The 19,178-nt window shown below is 48.2% G+C and overlaps 1 protein-coding gene across 10 annotated transcripts in view; it reads right to left on the bottom strand.

The window, feature by feature from the left end:
- The window catches only part of USP22 (ubiquitin specific peptidase 22), a 252,394-nt gene extending 233,770 nt beyond the window's left edge, over positions 1-18,624 (bottom strand). For 2 of the 10 annotated variants that reach the window (XR_005659710.1, XM_029052304.2), the window contains exons 1-2: positions 18,417-18,614; positions 18,027-18,068 (exon numbers count right to left, since the gene is read on the bottom strand). Coding sequence is in view for 9 of the 10 variants with exons in the window: in XM_029052304.2 (XP_028908137.1) it covers positions 18,027-18,068; positions 18,417-18,536 (162 nt within the window). In the remaining variant the exon portion in view is untranslated. Of the gene's footprint in view, positions 1-18,026; positions 18,069-18,416 lie in introns of all 10 variants that reach the window. The other 8 variants (XM_029052308.2, XM_029052307.2, XM_029052305.2 and 5 more) reach the window with 7 other exon arrangements.
- Between the last annotated feature and the right edge of the window lie 554 nt (positions 18,625-19,178).

A 19,178-nucleotide genomic window follows, 5' to 3' on the forward strand; every position in this document is an offset into this window, starting at 1 on the left:
ACTTCTTGTGGGCTATAGCGAGTGCTAATTAGAAGGGAGAGGGGGAGAAAAAAAAAATCTTTCAGTTCACACCTCCCTTCCCAGCTTTACCAAAAGAAAAATTTAAAAAAAATAAAAACTCATGGCTTTGCAGAACTTCGTTTCTAAATGATAATATGCTTTAAATTGCGTCAAACAATACGTCTGCTCAGATAACCTTGGAAGATGAGGAAATATAGGCTAGCAAAGAAAAGAGAGGCAGTTAATGAGCAAATGATTGGGAAAGAAGAAAGCACAGAAACATAAAACGGTGGGCCACTCTTGGAGCCCTGAATTCTGACGATGCTAGTCGCATGGAGAATTTCACATCAGCGAGGATGTGGTCCTCTGCATTCAGGGGGAAAAGAACATCTCCTCCGCCTCACAGTCACTGCTGTGGCTTAAAGATATCATAAGACTATGTATGGCAAGGAGTTAGACCGGACCTAACGGATCCTCAAGAAGGAATGTGCAGCATTCCCCCACAGACGGGGGCAATGATTTGATCCAGGCTACCAATCGATATTTACTGAGCACTTACTGTGTGTGTTTGCACAGAGCACTGTACTAATCGCCTGGGAGACTACAATTCAAAAGAGTAGAAATGGATCCTTGACCACAAAGAGCTTTCAAGGCTGCTACTCTCAAAAACAGTTACGCTGAGCTCTTCGGGGCTTCTGGGTTATTCCTGGGACCCAAGCAAACACTCAGTTCGACACACTCTGGTTCTGACCGCTTCCGCCAGCAGAAATAAATTCAATTCAAGCCAGTTAAATTCACTGGCTTCCAAAATGGAGGCACTGAAGGAGCCCAGTGAAAGAATGCTCTAAGTCTCTCAGAAGAAAATGCATTCTGAGCCTTGCAGTTGCCTACATGTGTATGGGCTCCAAGAGGTACAGACAGAAGCTTGTGCCCAGGGTTGAGGGGGTGCGGGCACAAAACCAGAGGTGCCCAGGAGTCATCCGCAAGGCCTGACTCCTTTAAGAAGTCAGTCGTTCCTGAAAGTTTGCTTTTTAATTCAGCCTTTGGTCACACTGAAGCTTGAAGTTTAATCGAGTTCAGTTGGTGAGGGCAGGGAACATGTCGACCAACTCTGCTCTACTCTACTCTCCCAAGCACTTAGTACAGTGTTCCGCTCACAGTAAGCGCCCACTAAATACCACTGATCGACTGATCTGGGCCTCCAAAAAGCTAACGCAAGCACGGTGCCAGCAACAGGTTCATTTCAAGTTCCATTAAGCATTAATGAGGGCTGTTAAACACCACCCCAACACACACACCAAAAAAATGGGGGGGGCGGGCGTCTATCCACCCCAAAAAATACAACCTTGAGGTCTTTTCACACGATAAATACTTGTCCTATGTATTCGAAGAAGACAAATTCACCTCCGAATGCACCTGAAACCGAGAAGGTCAGTGCAGAACCGGCAGTGCCAGTCACTTTGTGCCCACAGAAAGGCTGTCCCTTGTGCGGTCACGCCTAAAGTCTGTACACCTGGTGCAGCTTCCTCTTCTGCCTCCTCGCCATACGTTCCTTTTGCTTGAAAAGAGCCAGGAGTACAAAGGATCTCACGTCACACCCTCGCACGGGCCACGTTCCTCTGAAGGACAGATAATGCCGTTTGGCGATTATACTTTATGTTGGACAGGGCAAGGGACATGAACAGCAGGAGAGACTGCCATTAAAGCGACTCCCCTTGCTCCCTTCTCCCCCACTATCTCTCAATGGATCTGAAAGAGTCCCATCGGGAGGGTGCAGACCAGGTCACGGAATCAACAGGCGGTCACCGAGGGAGTGTCCGACCCTTCACCTAAAGCTGGCCGCGAGCCTTCGACAGACAGAGACTAAAGGACGGGTGTAGAAAGGTTGCTTTTTGCTCTGAGATTTGAGGATGCAATTTCACTTTTGAGGATGACTTCCCATCTAAAAGTTCACCAAAACAGGACGGATCCTGTTCTTTTTCTTCCTGCCTACCTTTCCCTATTCTCCTATGCAGACAGTGCATTAACCAAACTGTGTAAATCAGACTGCTCAGTGCTGGACACATCACCGGCAGCTAGCACAAACAGTTTATTCATTAATGCACTCTATTCACAAAAACTACGCTAATAGAATAACTGGTGTCTGAGGGACAATACAAACCTATAGTCTATGCCAATCACAATACGGGCCAACGATACAATGAGCAGGATTCTCATCTGCACTACCGCTCCGACAATCTTCACCACGACTGAAATTGTCATCTAGTGTCACAGAATCAATGCCCCGACACAAGATAAATGCCCCTCAACATCTTCTATAAATCTGAGAAGCAAAAAACTTATTGCTACGATAACATCCCCATTTGGGTCCACGTTATGTCTTAGTTGCAACCCCAGTGAAATTCCTAAAATGCTAAATCCTAGTTTGATAACATTTCCCCCTCCCCCGCCAAGAATAGTTAGCATTTGTAAGCATTACCTCAAAGAATCACAAATTTCTAACATGAAGCTTACTTGTAGTACATTGATTAAGTCCAGAGAAGTCGATTTTCCACTTCCATTCTGGGTCTGAACTATAAGGAACCCTTGCAAATGAACACATCATACGGGAGCATCACGTACACTGGAATCGCTTATCTTATTTTTATGACACGACTGTGAGTTATGGTCTTTTTACATTTATAATTAAAGAGGCGAACAGATGGGAAAAGCTCAAGCTAGAGTGATGTATCCATTAAGAGACTCCATTCCGCCAACCAATTGTGCACCAGAACAGAAGTCATTCTTGTGAACATGATTTTTGTACTGGAATTTCTTGCATCCTTCCTATTGCACACTTTCATTTCTCTCTAGATTCTACGAGGAGTAGCGAGAAACATAATTTTTATTTTTTTATTTTTGGAACAGTGGCTCCCCCAGATTCTGGTCTACGCATTTTGAAAAGCTGCCTATAATGAACGATAGAAACTAGAAGTCAATCCAATTAACCCTGGATGCCAAGGAAGATCATCAGTGTTGGCTACTGCAAGTCTGAGAGCAAGAGGTGAAATCTGAAATAGGATATAAAGCCACATGCCTGGTGAGAGCATAAGATGCCATTACTGGGTCCTATCCACACTCCATCCAGCCCAGTATTTTGTCTACAATAAGGGGAGAAAAATGTGGAGAAACAGGACAGCGGTTATCTTTATTTGGCGTCCATCCTAATGGCGAGAGGTAGCTGACAATCCTTTACTTTCCCCATTACATTCAAAACATAGTTTCCAGTAAGCCAGCATGGATCTCTCATCTGAAAATTTATCCAAGTCTTGCAAAGCAACCCATCGGTTACCTCTCAAATTAAACGGACCTGTTATCTATGCAATACGACGAGACAGTCGACCCAAATTTTCTATGCCATTCAAATTTTTAAAAATAGTATACACTGAGCACTTACCGAGTGCAAATCACCGTATTAAGCACAAAGACAGGCAAATTTCCCGTCTGCAAGGAGTTACCAATCTAATGGGAGTCACAGACAAAAATGATTTACAAATGAGCCATGAGAAACCTGAAACTACTCCTCTAACTGCAGTCCCCTATTTTTTTCTTGTATTTATCTGTGTGTTTTACGTTGTTTTACCGTGTTGCCGTTTCATCTCTCCTTACGTGTCCATGACCAGGCCTTTCCTTCAATTCTACAATTGCGGATGCCAAGGAGGCCATGCCTTACTTTCGCTCCTGTAAAGTTTTCCAGTGCTTAGCACAGTGTCTTGTACACAAGAGTGCCTTTAAAAAAAGACACTACTTCTTCTTAAGGCCTAAAATTATTCCCTGGTAGCAAATTAGTTACTTCAGGGGAGCAATTATCCCTTTCAGACTACGGGGACCACTTAATATATTGCTACAGTCCATGCATAACACGTGGAATGCACTAAACAGTCCTCTGGTGAGCTAAGAGAGTTTCCCTCCTCCTAAAGAGGAACTTAGGCACTAGAAGAACCGGGATCCCTTAACAATTCAAGAGAATTTTCAGAGTATCTGGCTACTTTTAATGACTCATAGTAATTTAAAAAAAAATTCCTTTAAAAAAGGGAAAAAAAAACCCAGTTCCCAACTTCCTCCCTCACCACAGGAAGAAAAAAAATAAATAAATCCCACCGATCCAGTGGCGTTCAACTAAATACAAAGCTAAAATGACATTTCTATGACTGTTTAACTTAGATTAGAAGAGTCTGGACACCTAATCAGGAGGACTAATTCTCGAGAAGACATTAATGCTAGGAAAAGACCACGGAAAATATGGAAGAGGCAGACCAGAAGCGAGAGGGATAGAGACCACAACAATGATAATGGAAGAACGGATAGAAGAAAGTTACAGGTTATGGCAGAAGACAGGACGTTCTGAAGAAAATATATCCAGAGTCGCTATGAATCGGAAACGACTCGACGGCACTTGATAATAATAATAATTAAGGACAAACGACAATAAAATATTCCCAACATGAATGTTGGGATGAAAGAGCAAATTTGGGATATGTACATGATGGTGTTCTCAGTATTAACTTATGCATAGTTTCCATATAATATACGCTACAAGAATCTAGTGAAGGCACACGGATATCTGCAAGGCTTGCAATGGAAGCAAGATGTCAAAATCTCAGACCATTTAAATATGCCAACAGCTTTGCATTTTCCCCAGTGACTTCAAAGGTTCAAAATAATTACAGGGCATCTCTTGCATTCAGCTCACACCCCTCTAAAATAAAGAGGCAGATGTTAACATTTTAGAGTTGGGAAAAGTAAGAGCACAGGAGAGTAGGAAAAGTTCCATAGCAAGTCAGTCTCTCCAGGAGCATCTTAACTTTGTCGTACGAGCCCCTTCCGATACGCAGAGAGAGAGAACCATCAATTATTCACTGTAACTGATTAATAGTTGAAGGAAATCCAAAGTAACTGAATCAAGAGTAGTGATGATAGTCTCCTTTGCAGAGCACTGTACTGAACACTTTTAAGCTCCCACTAGACTGAACGTTCACTGTGGGCAGGGAGCCTGTTTACCAACTCTGTTGCACCCTCCCAAGCACTTAAGGAGAGTCCTCTGCACACAGTGTGAGCTCAATAAATACCATTAGAGAAGCTGCGTGGCTCAGTGGAAAGGCCACGGGCTTGGGAGTCGGAGGTCGTGGGTTCTAATCACGGTTCTTAGCTTCGTGACTTTGGGCAAGTCACTTCACTTCTCTGTGCCTCAGTTACCTCATCTGGAAAATGGGAATGAAGACTGTGAGCCCCACGGGGGGCAAGCTGATTACCTTGTATCTACTCCAGTGCTTAGAATAGTGCTTGGCACACAGTAAGCGCTTAACAAATACCATCATCCCCACTGACTGATTACAATAGGTAGACAAGATTCCTGACCTCGAGGAGCCTGCAATAAATTGGAGACGGGGGAGCAACCGAGTTTAGAGATTAGGAGCATGGGTTTCGACGGGAGGAAGGGTGAGTACGTCATTGCTTAGGACTCACTCCAGTGTACCTGTAATGTAGAGAGGGTGAAATCAGGAGAAATACGGGGAGGAGAGAGGAGATGGGCCAGGGAAGGCAAACTAAAGGAGATGTCATTTTAATAGCGCACTGAAGGTGGGAAGAGACTGTAAACTCCTTGTGGTAAGGGATCTTAACTACCAACAAGACTGGACTTCCCCTCAGGCTGTGCAGGGAAACACTCAAATACCATTGATTGTATGATGGATTAGTCTGCCAGTTTATTCATTCAATCCTATTTATTGAGTGCTTACAAAGCAGCGTACTAAGCGCTCGCGAGAGTACGATATAACAGTAAACAGACACGTTCCCTGTCAGTTGTGAAGGGAGGGAATTCCAGGGAGGTGGGAGGGTGTGAGCAAAGAGGTTGATGGCAAGAGATGAGAGCGAGGCACGGCGAGGAGGTTGGCGCTGGAGGAGTGAAATGCGCGGACCGCGTCAGTGGGAGAGGAGCAAGGAAGATAAGGAGGAGGAAAGGTAAGTGGGAGGGGGAGAGAGCTGAGTGTCAAAGGCAGTCAAGAAACCTCACTTTTAGCCACGACAATCAACTCTCACTTACCCATGCTAGAAAAGGGCTGTGAAACCAATTAATACGAAACTGGAGAATCACTGAAGTGCCACTGGGTTCTAGGGAAATTTGCCACCAGGACCTTTTGACAGGAAGGGGAGGGGCAGCTATCGCCCTACAAGAGGAAAGCCACTGTTGTGAAGTACAGGTAGAAGGCCAGGTTCGGGTTTAATTCACACGGAGACCACTGAGAATCGACAGTTGCAAATGTCTGCCTTTCCAAACCTCTACTGGAGTCACTTACGGGGAGCAAAACTGACATGCCGGAGATTCCTCCGCTAGTCCTCCTACGGAAGGTGTGAAAGCCACGTACGGATCAAAAGGCCGGCTGAAGGAGGGAGAAAGAGGAGGCTGGATGATCTAGAAACTGAACATCAACCTCTGGGTAAAAGTGGCCGGTTTCTTTATTTAGCTTCCTTTCATACCCTCAAATGTATTTACCTGTGCTTGCCGCCCTCGTTGTGATTAGACAGCTTGTGAGCTTGGGGAAGGCATGACCAATTTCTTACCAAAGCTCTGAATGTACCCCGTGGGCACATATGTTACTTCAATCAAAGAGAGTACCGGGAATAGAAACCAGGTTTCTCCAATCCGAGGCAAGCAGTACACCCACCAGACCACGGTAGCTCAGTAAGTATCATGGATTGATAATGGCATTAATGTCACTTTCTGCATTATCACTGTATCTCGTGCATCTGTCGTTGTGCAATAACTGCACCACTTCAGGATCCTTCATCTAATAACCGACGGCATACAACTAGATTCAGACGATCTGCTTTCGATTTTTGTTCCCTTTAAAAGCTAAGTGCTTAGCACCGGCAACCCTAGCGGATACCGCACGGGCCTGGGAGCCGGAAGGACCTGGGTTCGACTCCCGGCTCCACCACCTGCCTGTTGTGTGACCTTGGGGAAGTCAGTTCACTTCTCTGGGCCTCGGTTACCACATGTGGAAAATGGGAATTAAGACCCTGAGTCCCAGGTGGGATTTAAGACGGTGTCCAACCTAGTTACCAGCACAGTTCCTGGCACATAGCACTTAACGCCGTATTTATTAAAAAAAAAACACAAAAACAACCAAAGCTGGATGACATATAGGTAAATATAGCTAGAATCTACTTTTTATGCTTCCATTTTATGGTAGTGCTGAGCGTAGGTGCTGATTCCAAGAAGGTAATGACCCCCACAGCATTTTTTTTTAATTGGACACCCAGCCTCGTTTAACCCAGATCTCTTACCCCAGGCAGGCCCCGACGATCCCAAATGGTGGTTCTCTTTCCTGTTAGCCTATTCGCTCCCAGTTCCCAGCCCAACCAAAATCCCTGCTCTCTTGTCACCCCAGGTTCCAAATGAAAAACTGACACCCATGGGGCTGGGCTAGGAAGTGTCCACAGAATAGAGTACCAACTCATCTATAAAATGGAGATGAACACTGGGAGCCCCATACGGGACAGAGATTGTGTCCCACCTGCCAACCTTGAATCTACCCCAGCACTTAGTGGGAAGCAGCTTGGCTCAGTGGAAAGAGCCCGGGTTTGGGAGTCAGAGGTCATGGGTTCGAATCCCGGCTCTGCCACTTGTCAGCTGTGTGAATGTGGGCAAGTCACTTCACTTCTCTGTGCCTCAGTTCCCTCATCTGTAAAATGGGGATTAAGATTGTGAGCCTCACGTGGGACAACCTGAGTACCCTGTATCTATCCCAGCACTTAGAACAGTGCTCTGCACATAGTAAGCGCTCAACAAATACCAACATTATTACCATAAAAAAAACCCCACCAAACTGTACTGTAGCACTTACTCCAATGAAGGAGATAACAGACACCAATATACGTAGATGTATATATATGCGCATATATACATAGATGTGTATATATATAGAGAGGTGTATATATATATATATATACACACACACATATATATACACACACACACACATATATATACACACACACACATATATACAAGAAGTAGCGTAGCTTAGTGGAAAGAGTGCGGGCTTAGGAGTCAGAGGTCGTGGGTTCTAATTCTGGCTCCACCACTTGTCGACTCTGTGATTTTGGGCAAGTCACTTAACTTCTCTGTGCCTCGGTTACCTCATCTGTAAAATGGGGATTAAGACTGTGAGCCCCAGGTGGGACAACTTCATTACCTTGTATCTCCCCCAGGGCTTGGCACATAGTAAGCGCTTCACAAATACCATCATCATTATTACTGAATGTAATAATACACATGAATATACTCGCTTCGGTCGAAAAAATTCTGTCTGCACATTTTAGGCTAGAACCCTCTTGGGCTCTCATTGTCAGATGAAGTCTTCTCTGGGGAAAGCGTGCGATGGTGTCTGAAGGAACGATGCATGAGCACGGTGGTGGTCACATCGCATCCCACCACATCAGTTTTCCAAGAATGCAATCCAATGTTTTAGGAGAGACAGGTGCAATAATGATCATATTTATCGAGCGCTTGGGTGCGCAATATTGTTCTTGGCACTTGGGAAAGTACAATGCAACAGAGATGGTAGATACATTCCTGCCCACAAGAAGATTAACAGTCTAGAGGGGGATAGACATTAACATAAATTAAATTACGGATATGTACATAAATGCTATGGGGCTGAAGGAGGGGTGAATAAAGGAAGCAAATTCCAGTGTAAGGGAGATGTAGAAGGGAGTGGGAGGAGAAGGAACAAGGAAGGCTTAATCGGGGTAGGATTCTTTAAAAAGACTACTAATAATAATTACGGTATTTGTAAGCGCTTACTATGTGCTAGGCACTGAGTTCTAAGCGTGAGGGTAGATACAACATTTCCGGGTTGGACAAAGCTCACAGACGGGGCTCACGGTCTTCATTCCCATTTTACAGACGAGGTAGCTGAGGCCCGGAGAAGTGAAGTGACTTGCTCGCGGTCACCCAGCAGACACGTGGCGGAGCGGGGATTAGAACCCATGACCTCCTGACTTCCAGTCTATCCTCTAGGTCATGCTAATAAGGCTTTGAGGTTGGAGGAGAGTGACCGTCTGTTAGAGATGAAAAGGGAGGGAGCTCCAGGCCAAGAAGGGTTGGCAACGAGATAGAAGAGATCAAAGTACAGCGAACAGGTTGATATTGGGGAAGAGAAGTGCACGGGCGGGGTTGAGGTAGGAAATCAAGATGGTAGGGTAGGAAGGGGCAAGGCGATTGAGTGATTTAAAGCCTATGATAAGGAGTTTCTGCTTGAATGAGAGGCGGATGGGCAGCCACTGGAGGTTCCTGAGGAGTGGAGAAACGTGGGCTGGTTTTTGTCAAAAGTGATCTGGGCAGCAGAGTGAAGTACGGACTGAAGCGGGGAGAGTCAGGAGGTAGGGAGATCGGGAAGGAGGCTGACGCAGTAAGCAATGCAGGATAAGATAAACGCCTGGATTAATGCGGTAGTCGTTCGGATGGAAGAAAAGGCGGATTTTAGCGACGTTGTAGAGGTGGAGCCGACACAATTCGGTGACAGATTGAATATGGGGGTCGATTGAGAGAGATGAGTGGAGGATAGCCCCAAGGTTTCAGGCTTGTGAGATGGGGGGGATGGTGGTGCTGTCTACAGTGAGGGAAAAGGCAGGCAGAGGACCGGATCATCATCCTGAAGTGCTTTCACAACATCTCACTTACCAAACAAAAGACAATGTTGGACATTAATATGAGACCACCCTAATGATAGTTAAGCAACTCAAGCAGAGGATCTCCTGATCTGCCTAACCCCAACCCTCTTCTTCTCTGGAATACGCACTTCCTCCTGCCTCTAGGACAGGGCTAAGTCAATATCCCACCGGCACCCGGAGCTTACCATAACCCACACTGAACTCTTCCCCCCTCCTCCCAAATCCTCTCTTCCTCTTAATGGCCGTCGACACCACCACTTTTTCCTCACCCGTAAGGTCCACGATCTTGACATTATCCTAGACTCTGTCCTCCCTTTCAAGCCCTTATTCATTCATTGTTTCCCCCCTTCCACAATACTTCCTGATCTTCCCCGCCCACTCCGTCCAAATGACCCCGAGGTGCTTGGCTCCACCACCTGTCTGTGTGATCTTGGGCAAGTCACTTCACTTCTCTGTGCCTCAGTTACCTTGTCTGTAAAATGGGGATTAAGACTGTGAGTCCCACATGGGATAGGGACTGTGTCCAACCCGGTTTGCTTGTATCCACCCCAGTGCCTGGCACAAAGTAAGCGCTTCACAAATATCATAATTATTATTATCATCCCAGCTTCACTGTTGCTTCGGCCTCCTCCCTGGCCCCCACTTGCTTCCAGTCTCTCCTCGCTCCTGTCCACACTTCACTCTGCTGCCCAGACCATTTTCCTAAAACATCCCTGTGCATCCTTCTCCCCAAAATCCTTAAATGGTTACCCATTCCTCCCAGCATCGAGCAGAAACGTCTTACCACAGGCTCTAGGGCAGTCCATCAGGTCTCTACCTCCTACCAACTCTACCAAAGTGTCCACCGACTGTTATATTGTACTCTCCCAAGAGCTTAGCACAGCACATAGAAACACTCCGTAAATACCATCGATCGATTGATCCTAGTCATCCACTCTTCTCCCACTCTACCCCAGCTCCCACTCACGATTCCTCTCCCGTTAACCTACTCACTAGGCCTCATTGTCTTCATGTCCTATATGGTTCCGCTAAGCGTTTACCACAAGTCGGACGCTGTACTAAGCACGGAGCAGATACGAGATAATGAGGGAGGACTCGGTCCCTGTCCCACCGTGGGCTCAGAGTCTTAACCCCCATATTACAGATGAGGGAACCGAGGCACAGAGAAGTTCAGTGACCTGCCCAAGATCACACAGCAGGCAAGCGGCGCAGCCGGGATTAGAACCAAGGTCTTGACTCTCAGCCCGTGCTCTTTCCACTGGGCCACGCTGCCATCTTTTCCGCTGCCAACCTCTTGCTGCCTGGAACGTCCTCCTCCTTCCAACCCAAAAGACCACAGCTGTTTTCAAAGCCCTTCGGCAATCCCATCACCCAACATTCCCGATTCATTTCTAATCATCCCCCATTCTACCTATTTAGCAATGCTGGGCCAACTTGAGCACTTGTGTATTCACAACCTCCTGCGGCATTTTGGTTCACATTTTACAAACCCTTTTCGCTCCGGCAGCAACTTCTGTTCGTAGCCTTTTTTACTTCTTCTTCTCTGTAAATTATATTGGCATTCCTCCCCCCGCTGCTCCTTGACAGCAGGATCAGGTCTACTCATTGTAATCGATGACATTTCACGGAGGGTAGAGAACTGTACTAAGCGCTTCGGAGACCATGATGAACCAAGTCGACGTGATTCCCCGCCCCTTACAAACTAGAGGGGGAGACGGAAGCTCAAGTAAATTCGGGTAGAAGCCGCAACTGCGTATAAGGACAGGTACGAAACTCTCGCTTACTCCGACCTTCAGTACAGAACTCCGCACGCAGTAGCTACTCAGATGTCATCGGCTGATTCGTTCTCTCAGGATGGACGTGGCCCTATAAAGTTACCTAGTGGAATTACCGATCTAGTCCCTGACAATTACTCTTCACCCTCAGATTTCACTGGCTGGCTTTTATATATATATATATATATATATTTTCTTATTAGCATTTTACATATAAAATTAGTATTTAGCTTCTGCCACTCTCACTGGGACGGCGGTAAAATAGTCTGATTTATATTCAGGACACCAAATTGACCAGAAAATGAAGCAGCACATTTTAAATTATACTTAACACTAAGGAACAGGCCTTTTGCGCTGCCTAGTGGCAAGGAGTCATTTCAGTTTCTTACCGGATTGTCTTCGGTAAACCGGGTGGTTCGCAAGAATTCATCCATTTGTGAGTATATATTCTGAAAATCAATTGAACCATCCCAACTCAAGATGTAAAGCCGGCACACGACCTCCCTACGGCATACGGGGAGACTGAGGGCTAAGGAAGTTAATATCAATCTACCGATGATTTTGAGCCCTTACCGTGGGCAGAGCCTTGGATTAAGCGCGGAGAGCATACGACGCAACGGTCAGCAGAAACGTTCCCTGCCCACAAGAAGCTTAGAGTCTACAATCGAGCTTCCGGCCTAGAATCCACATAGAGTCTATATGCTCTAGATCTGACAAATATCTTGTCAAAGGGCAGAAGTGGCTCAGCCTCTGAATTCCGATCTTCCCAACTGGCCATTATGGGGGCAGATAAGGCCTCTTGTGGGGTTTCAAAAATTGCACAGGCTTATCTGAAAACACGGCTTCATAAGAGTCACTGGTCGAGATTCTGAAGTTTGCACTTTAAAAGACCTAACGTCTGCCATTCCTTTTCGATAAATTGTGTATCAACACAACTCCCTACTCCACACATAAGAATCTGCATTCACCACCGACGGTGCCAGCTCAACCTTGGCAGATGGCTCTCTGTTTCTCTATTTGAAATCTTCTGCTCAGTGAATGAACGGCAAATTCCATCTCCAACTCATCAAGAAGGGCATCAAGGAAGGTCATCCTTAGAAATTTAGGACCAGACTAGTCTGCAAACCTTTATCGTTAGTTGGTACTGTCCACCTCCATACTCAGTTTTTTTATTTCAGGAATATCACTCTTCTCACGGGTCTAGGAATCGGAAGCAGCATGAAGTAGTGGAGAGAGCGCGGGCCCGGGAGTCTGAGGGTGATGGGTTCTAATCACTCCGCTCCGCCGCTTGTCTGCTGTGTGACTATGGGCAAGTCACTTCACTGGGCCTCAGTTACTTCATCTGGAAAATGGGGATTGAGACTGTGAGGCCCCACATGGGAAAGGGACTGTGCCCAACCCCATTTGCTGGTATCCACCCCAGCGCTTAGTACAGTGCCTGGCACCAAGTAAGCGCTTAACAAATACCACCATTATCATCTTCATTATTATTATTAACACAGTTGGAAGCATCTTGCACTCTTCCAACACGGTGCCCCTTGAAGACTGGACTGAAGAAAACCACTATTAAAACCACGTGACTGGAGAAGGACAGACGCTAGCTGTGTTTCGGGACATCACCTTTCAGGTCTTAAAACGCTACTGCCTCTAAATTGCAACTGCGGTATTTGTTGAGTGCTTACTAGGCGACACGTGCTGTACCGAAAGCTGGGGGACACACAAGGAGGGCGGGTCCCATCCTGAGCTCACACTCTAAGCAGGAGGGAGAACAGGTACCGAATCCCCATTTACAGGTGAGGAAGTTGAGGCCCAGAGAAGTGAAGCGATTCACCCGTGGTCACACAGCAGAGAAGTGGCAGAGCGGGGATTAGAACCCAGGTGCTCTGACTCTCAGGCCCGTGCTCTTTTTTATAATAAATCTATTGTTTTCCCCAATAGCCTCCCTTTTCTTTCTCTGGGGACATCTTGCCTGACTATTTTTTTGTTGCCTGACTACTTGTTTAGTTTTGTCGTCTGTCTCCCCCTTTTAGACTGGGAGCTCGTTGTTGGGGAGGGACTGTATCTGTTGCCGAACTGTACATTCCAAGCGCTTAGTACAGTGTTCTGCCCACGGTATGCGCTCAAGAAATACGATTGAATGAATGAATGAACCTTGAACCACTGAGGCAATTACTACCTGAGACGGCAACCGAGTTTCAGAAGCCTTCAATGCCGAGCTTTTCATCCCCTGAATTACCATGTGAATTAAACCCAAATTGATAATTGTATGTTTTCTGACTCATGCTCACTTCTGAGAAAGGGCAATTGGGAAAAAGTATTCAAATATTTGTTAAGAGCACCATGTCTCTAATATTTCTACCTCCAACATCTATGTTTCCAAGGGTTGAAATAATATATTTTTTTTTTTTTTAAATATCCAAGGCAACTGATTTTGGGGACAAAGCTGAGAGATGGAAAACAACACCAACAACAACAACAACAAAAAAAAAATTAGAAAAAAAACCCAGACTGAAATGTTCTTTCCAAATATCATGCAAATGGAATTTTAAAAAACAAGCGGAGTATTACTGTACAGTTTGTACTTTCTGTAATGCCTATGGCTAGCTGTATCTTTAAATGAAAACTGGAAGAAAAAAAGAGATGGAGATTGTATACTTATATATATTCCACAAAAATGAACATACAAGTCGGTCTACATTACGGACTCCCTAGGGCTAGGATTCAATTTGGTTTGAGGGATCTTATGTATCCACCATCCCCAAACTTTTAAGTAATTCCCTGCCTCCTGACTTTCGCTCATTCATTCAATAGTATTTATTGAGCGCTTACTATGTGCAGAGCACTGTACTAAGCGCTTGGACTGTAAAATGCAACAGATAGAGACAATCCCTGCCCAATGACGGGCTCACGGTCTAATCGGGGGAAACAGACGGACAAAAACAAGACAACATAATCACGATGACTAGAATCAAGGGGATGTACATCTCACTGACAAAATAAATAGGGTAATAGAAATATATACAAATGAGCAGAGTGCTAAGGGGAGGGGTGAGGGGGAGGAGCAGAGGGAGAGGGCGTTTAGCTGAGGGGAGGTGAAGGGGGGAAGGGGGTGGGAGCAGAGAGGGAGCAGAGGAAACAGAGGGAAAAGGGGAAGCTCAGTCTGGGAAGGCCTCTTGGAGGAGGTGAGCTCTTTCCCCACTCCAAAGTTAACTTTGCTGCCCAGATCGTTTTTATAAAATTAAAAAAAAAAAAAATCAGTAGGTTTTTCACCGCTCCTCAAGAAGCTCCGGTAGATGCCCACCCACCTCCACATCATACAGAAGCTCCTTAAAAGCTTTAAAGCAATCACCTTGCCCCCTCCTTTCTAACTTTGCTGATTTCCTACTACAGCACAGCACGTTGATTTCATTCTTCCAAAACCAACTGACTCACCCTACCTCGATCTCATCTACCTCGCCGCCAACCCCTGGCCCATACCCTGCCTCCGGCCCGAACTCCCGCTCCTTTCCTATCTGACAGACCATCATTCTCCCCGTCTCCAAAGCCTTATTAAAAACTCCATTTCCTCCAAGAGGCCTTCCCTGATTAAGCCCTCGCCTCCCCTACTCCCTCTCCCTTCTATGTCAACCTCGCGCTCGGATCTGTGCCCTTTATTCAGCCCACCCTCGGTTCCCCGGCTCTGACGTACGTATCCAAAATTTATTTTAATGTCCGCCTCTCCCCTCTAGACTGTAAGCTCCTTGTGGGCAGACAATACGTCCACCCATCGATGGTATCTGAGCGCTTCCTCTGTGCAGAGCCTTAAGTGCTTAGTACGGTCTACCAGCTCTTACACGATACTCTCCCAAGCACTTTACAGGACTCAGAACACAGTGAGTGCTCAAAGACGACCGATTCCGTAGCCGCCGTGCTAATGAACAAATACCGTCTCACGGTTTTCTTCTCGCTTTCTGCCAACGATCAGTCGCTTCAGTGTCGCTGTTAGCAATCCCAAACTATTCAGTTAAACGCATTCCTTGCCCACTTATCTATCACCTGATAAAAACAAATTCACGTTCATCCACAGAAGCACTGTATTAGTAAAATATCAGAAGTCGTCAATCACAAGAAGCATCACTGTACTCTCCCAAGTGCTCAGTCCAGGCCTCGGCACACACCGGTTGACCGTTTGCCTATTCGCTTCACTGGCGTCACACCGGGCAGGGTTCTAGTGAGGAATATGGAAATTTCTCTTCAACTTTCAATGGAAATAACTCTTTCAAAACCAAATCCGCCAGAGCCACCAGGCGCTTGCCTGATGGCTTCAACCTAATATAGAAGAAAAGCCAACAGTAAATTGAGAAGGGGTAACGAGGAGGAAGGGTAGGCAAAGGCCAAAATGAAGACTCAGGGCCGGCTCACCCCAAGAAGGCGAGCGACGTGGTCAGAAGGCATTAAGGGATTCACCATCCTCTGTTCTCGCCACATCTAGCCCAGATTCTCATTGCTACTTTCGGCCTCAGTTGGACTAGTTCATACTTACCAGTCGGTGCCAAAACACTACCGTCAGGCCCGGTGTTAAAAAGACGGAGAGACGTAATGGAATGACGACGCTCTCCTCTAGAAAACTAGGGGAAAATTATTTTACCTAAGCGTTCAAGGGGAGAAGGAAAGGCCCCACTAATCCAAGATGGGAGAGAAAAAAAAAATATTCTATCCCATCACTGAAGTCTTCCGGCCTCTACCGAGGAGACCAGTTACCTGAAGCTGTATCATGGGAGAAAGCGAATTACTGGGAAGGACTGGTCAAGAAAACCACTAATACTTCACCCAAGGAAATACGTTTCAAAGAAAAGCCATAGTCCAATTAAAAAGTAACTGCCGTCTCCCAAGATAACCCTTCCCCCCAGCTTCCCGACTTTGACATCTGAAGTCAAGCCCACTACAAGATTATACCTCACTGTAGCTTTAGCACATTCTGGGGGACGCTTGTCGAACTAAACCTGGCCACGGTTTTTCTAAGGTCCATCCTTCGTTCTTTCGGAAACCCTCACCCCTGCCCAAAACATGCTGGAACGACTCAAACGAGCACCCGGCCGTAAACCGTCTAAACGTTATTTTGGAACTGCGCTCAAATTTTCAGATGCACCACTGAGTAGAAACGGGGGTACGGTATTTTTCTTTACGGTCGCCTAGGACTAGTATCTTTACATATATGCTTACTCACACTGCTGCTCCTTTAAGGAGTCCCCTTTGCTATGACTTATTCGAATAAACTCTAAGGTGATGGCAGAGGAAAAGGAATCCTGTTTTACAGTCCTCTAAAGATTATGCATTTCAGTACCAACTTCCTTAATATTTTGCATTTCACCCTAATAGCCACCATTTTGAATTGGGAATTGAAATGAATGACTGATCATAAAATTCTACCACTGGTAGAACTGGGAGATCCTTTGTGTCCTGAATTTTGCTACCTGCACGGCTGATTCTGTCTTCAGTCAGTCTCAAACATAAGATTGAAATCTAAAAAAAACAAAAACAACTGAAGGAAAAAAAAAAAAAAAAGAGGCAGGTCGGGAGAAGAGGAAAAGGTGAAAAATACGTGGTATTTTCTCATCTCACTGAAATAATGGCCATCTCAAGTGAATGGCATAAACTTCACACACACACACACGCAGAAAAAAAACTTAATTGGGGATAATGCATCCGTTTTAGGATCGAACTGAGATCCTCTCTCGTTTCCTTGCCCGGTCAAATATATCTGCGGTGCCTCTGTAAATAAGTTTTCCCAAGATGGGCCGGTCTGCTTTTATTCCTGCCTTCCTACCTCCCTCTGGCCCTAAACGAAGCTTTTTTTTTTCCCCCTTCTAATTCAGCTCTCCCTGGATTTTTGGCGTCGCGGGCCATTCCCCAAAGCAAAGGCCCCAGACCTTCCCGCCGGCCTTTCCCCAGGCTCTCTTCACATACAGGGTCCCAATCTGCTCAGGACCTGACTCTCCGTCCACCTCCAACGGCCCGGCCCCCATTCTACCCATTAAATGGGAACAGGAATAGAAAGCCCCCCCCCCTCCCCCCCAAAAGGCCGCAGCGGTCGTCGTCGTCCCCCCCTGCAGCTCCGTCCACCGAGGCCGGGAGGGGAGAGGGGGCTTGGGGGCGAGTGTCCGGGGTGGAAGTCCATCCCAATAATTGTCCGGCCATTGCCCCGGAGCCCATCGCGGTCAGCCGGGGCCCTCTTTCGGTTTCCCTCTGGCAGGTGACCCGCCCTCTCCTCCGGTGTCCGTCCCCCCCCCCCGCCCCCGGGCAGCCCTGCAGAGCCCAGGCCCGGCCCGGGGGGCTCCTCTCCCTCCCTTCCTCCATCCCCCGCGTCTCGTCTGTCTCTGGGACCGTCTCTGGGTGACCGTCTCTGCCTGCAGGCCGGCCCTTCCTCCTCCCCTCCCGCCCTCGGGCGTCTTCTTGGGGGGGGGGGGGGACGACTCAGGCTGGGACCCGCCCCCCTCGGTTCCTCCAAGCCCCGGAGGCCCCCATCCTCGGGGGGGGGGGGAAGGATCTTCCTACCCTCCACTGGAGCCTGGCATCCACGGGATTACACACCACCACCTGAAAGGGAAACGTTTCCTCTCCCAGATTGGATTCGCCCCCACCTCCCCAGAACCCCCACCCACCCGCCCCCCTCCCAAGAAGTCTCCCCCCGCATCCTCCCTCCCTCCTCCCCGGCAGCTCCCCAGAGGTCAAAGGTCATTTCGGTCCCTCCCCCTTGGCGTTTCCCCGAAGCCCCCCCCCCTCCCCGCCCCCGGCCACCTTTTCCCTTCCCAGGAAAAGGATGCGAATCCCCCCCGCTTCCCTCCCGGAGGCCTGCACGGTGGCGGGGGTCAAGGAGACCCCCGTTTGCCCCTCCTTCGGGGGGGAGGGAGGGGGAAAAGGTCCCGAGGGGAGGCGGCCCCCCACCTTTCGTTTCCTGGTCTCGGGGGTCCCGCTCCAGACGAAGCACTGGTAGATGACCCTCAGGTTCTGCCGCCAGTTGTCCACCTTAAAGCTGTTCACATGGGAGCAGCCGGCCGGACTCATGACAAACTCCACATCCAGGCGCCCGCCGGGGCCGGGGCCGGCGGGCCCGGGACCGGGAGCGGCACCTCCTCCTCCTCCTCCTCCTCCTCCTCCTCCCGACGGTGGCGGTGGGGGTGGCGACGGTGGTCCTCCTCCCGGCGGCGGTGGGGGTGGCGACGGTGGTCCTCCTCCCGGCGGCGGTGGGGGCGGTGGTCCTCCTCCCGGTGGCGGCGCCGCTCAGGTCAGCGTCCCGGCCTCCTGGGCCGCCCCCGGGGCCGGGGCGGAGGCGGCTGGCGGTGCGGCGCGGGGCGCGGCGGGCCGCACATAGACCCGGAGGGGCGCCGGAGACGCGGACGGGGGAGGCCCTCCGAACAAAGCGCGGCGGCCCAGGCAGACAAAGATGGGGCTTTAAACGGGGGCGGGGGAGGCGACGGCGTAGACGCCCCCGGGATTCCTCCTGCCGCGCTCCCGGTGGCGGCGGCGGCGGCGGCGGCGGCCGGTCCTGCTTCCTCTAATTCACGGAGGGGGGTGGGGGGCGGCCGCTCTTCCTCTGTCGTCCCCCACCCCGCCCGCGCTGTCTCTTTAAATGTCCCTTCCCCTCCCCGCTCCCTCCTCCTCCTCCTCCTCCTCCTCGGCTCCTTCCTCCTCCTCCTCCTCCTCCTC

The sequence above is a fragment of the Ornithorhynchus anatinus genome, chromosome 2 (assembly GCF_004115215.2).
Source record: "Ornithorhynchus anatinus isolate Pmale09 chromosome 2, mOrnAna1.pri.v4, whole genome shotgun sequence".
NCBI classification, from domain to species: domain Eukaryota; kingdom Metazoa; phylum Chordata; class Mammalia; order Monotremata; family Ornithorhynchidae; genus Ornithorhynchus; species Ornithorhynchus anatinus.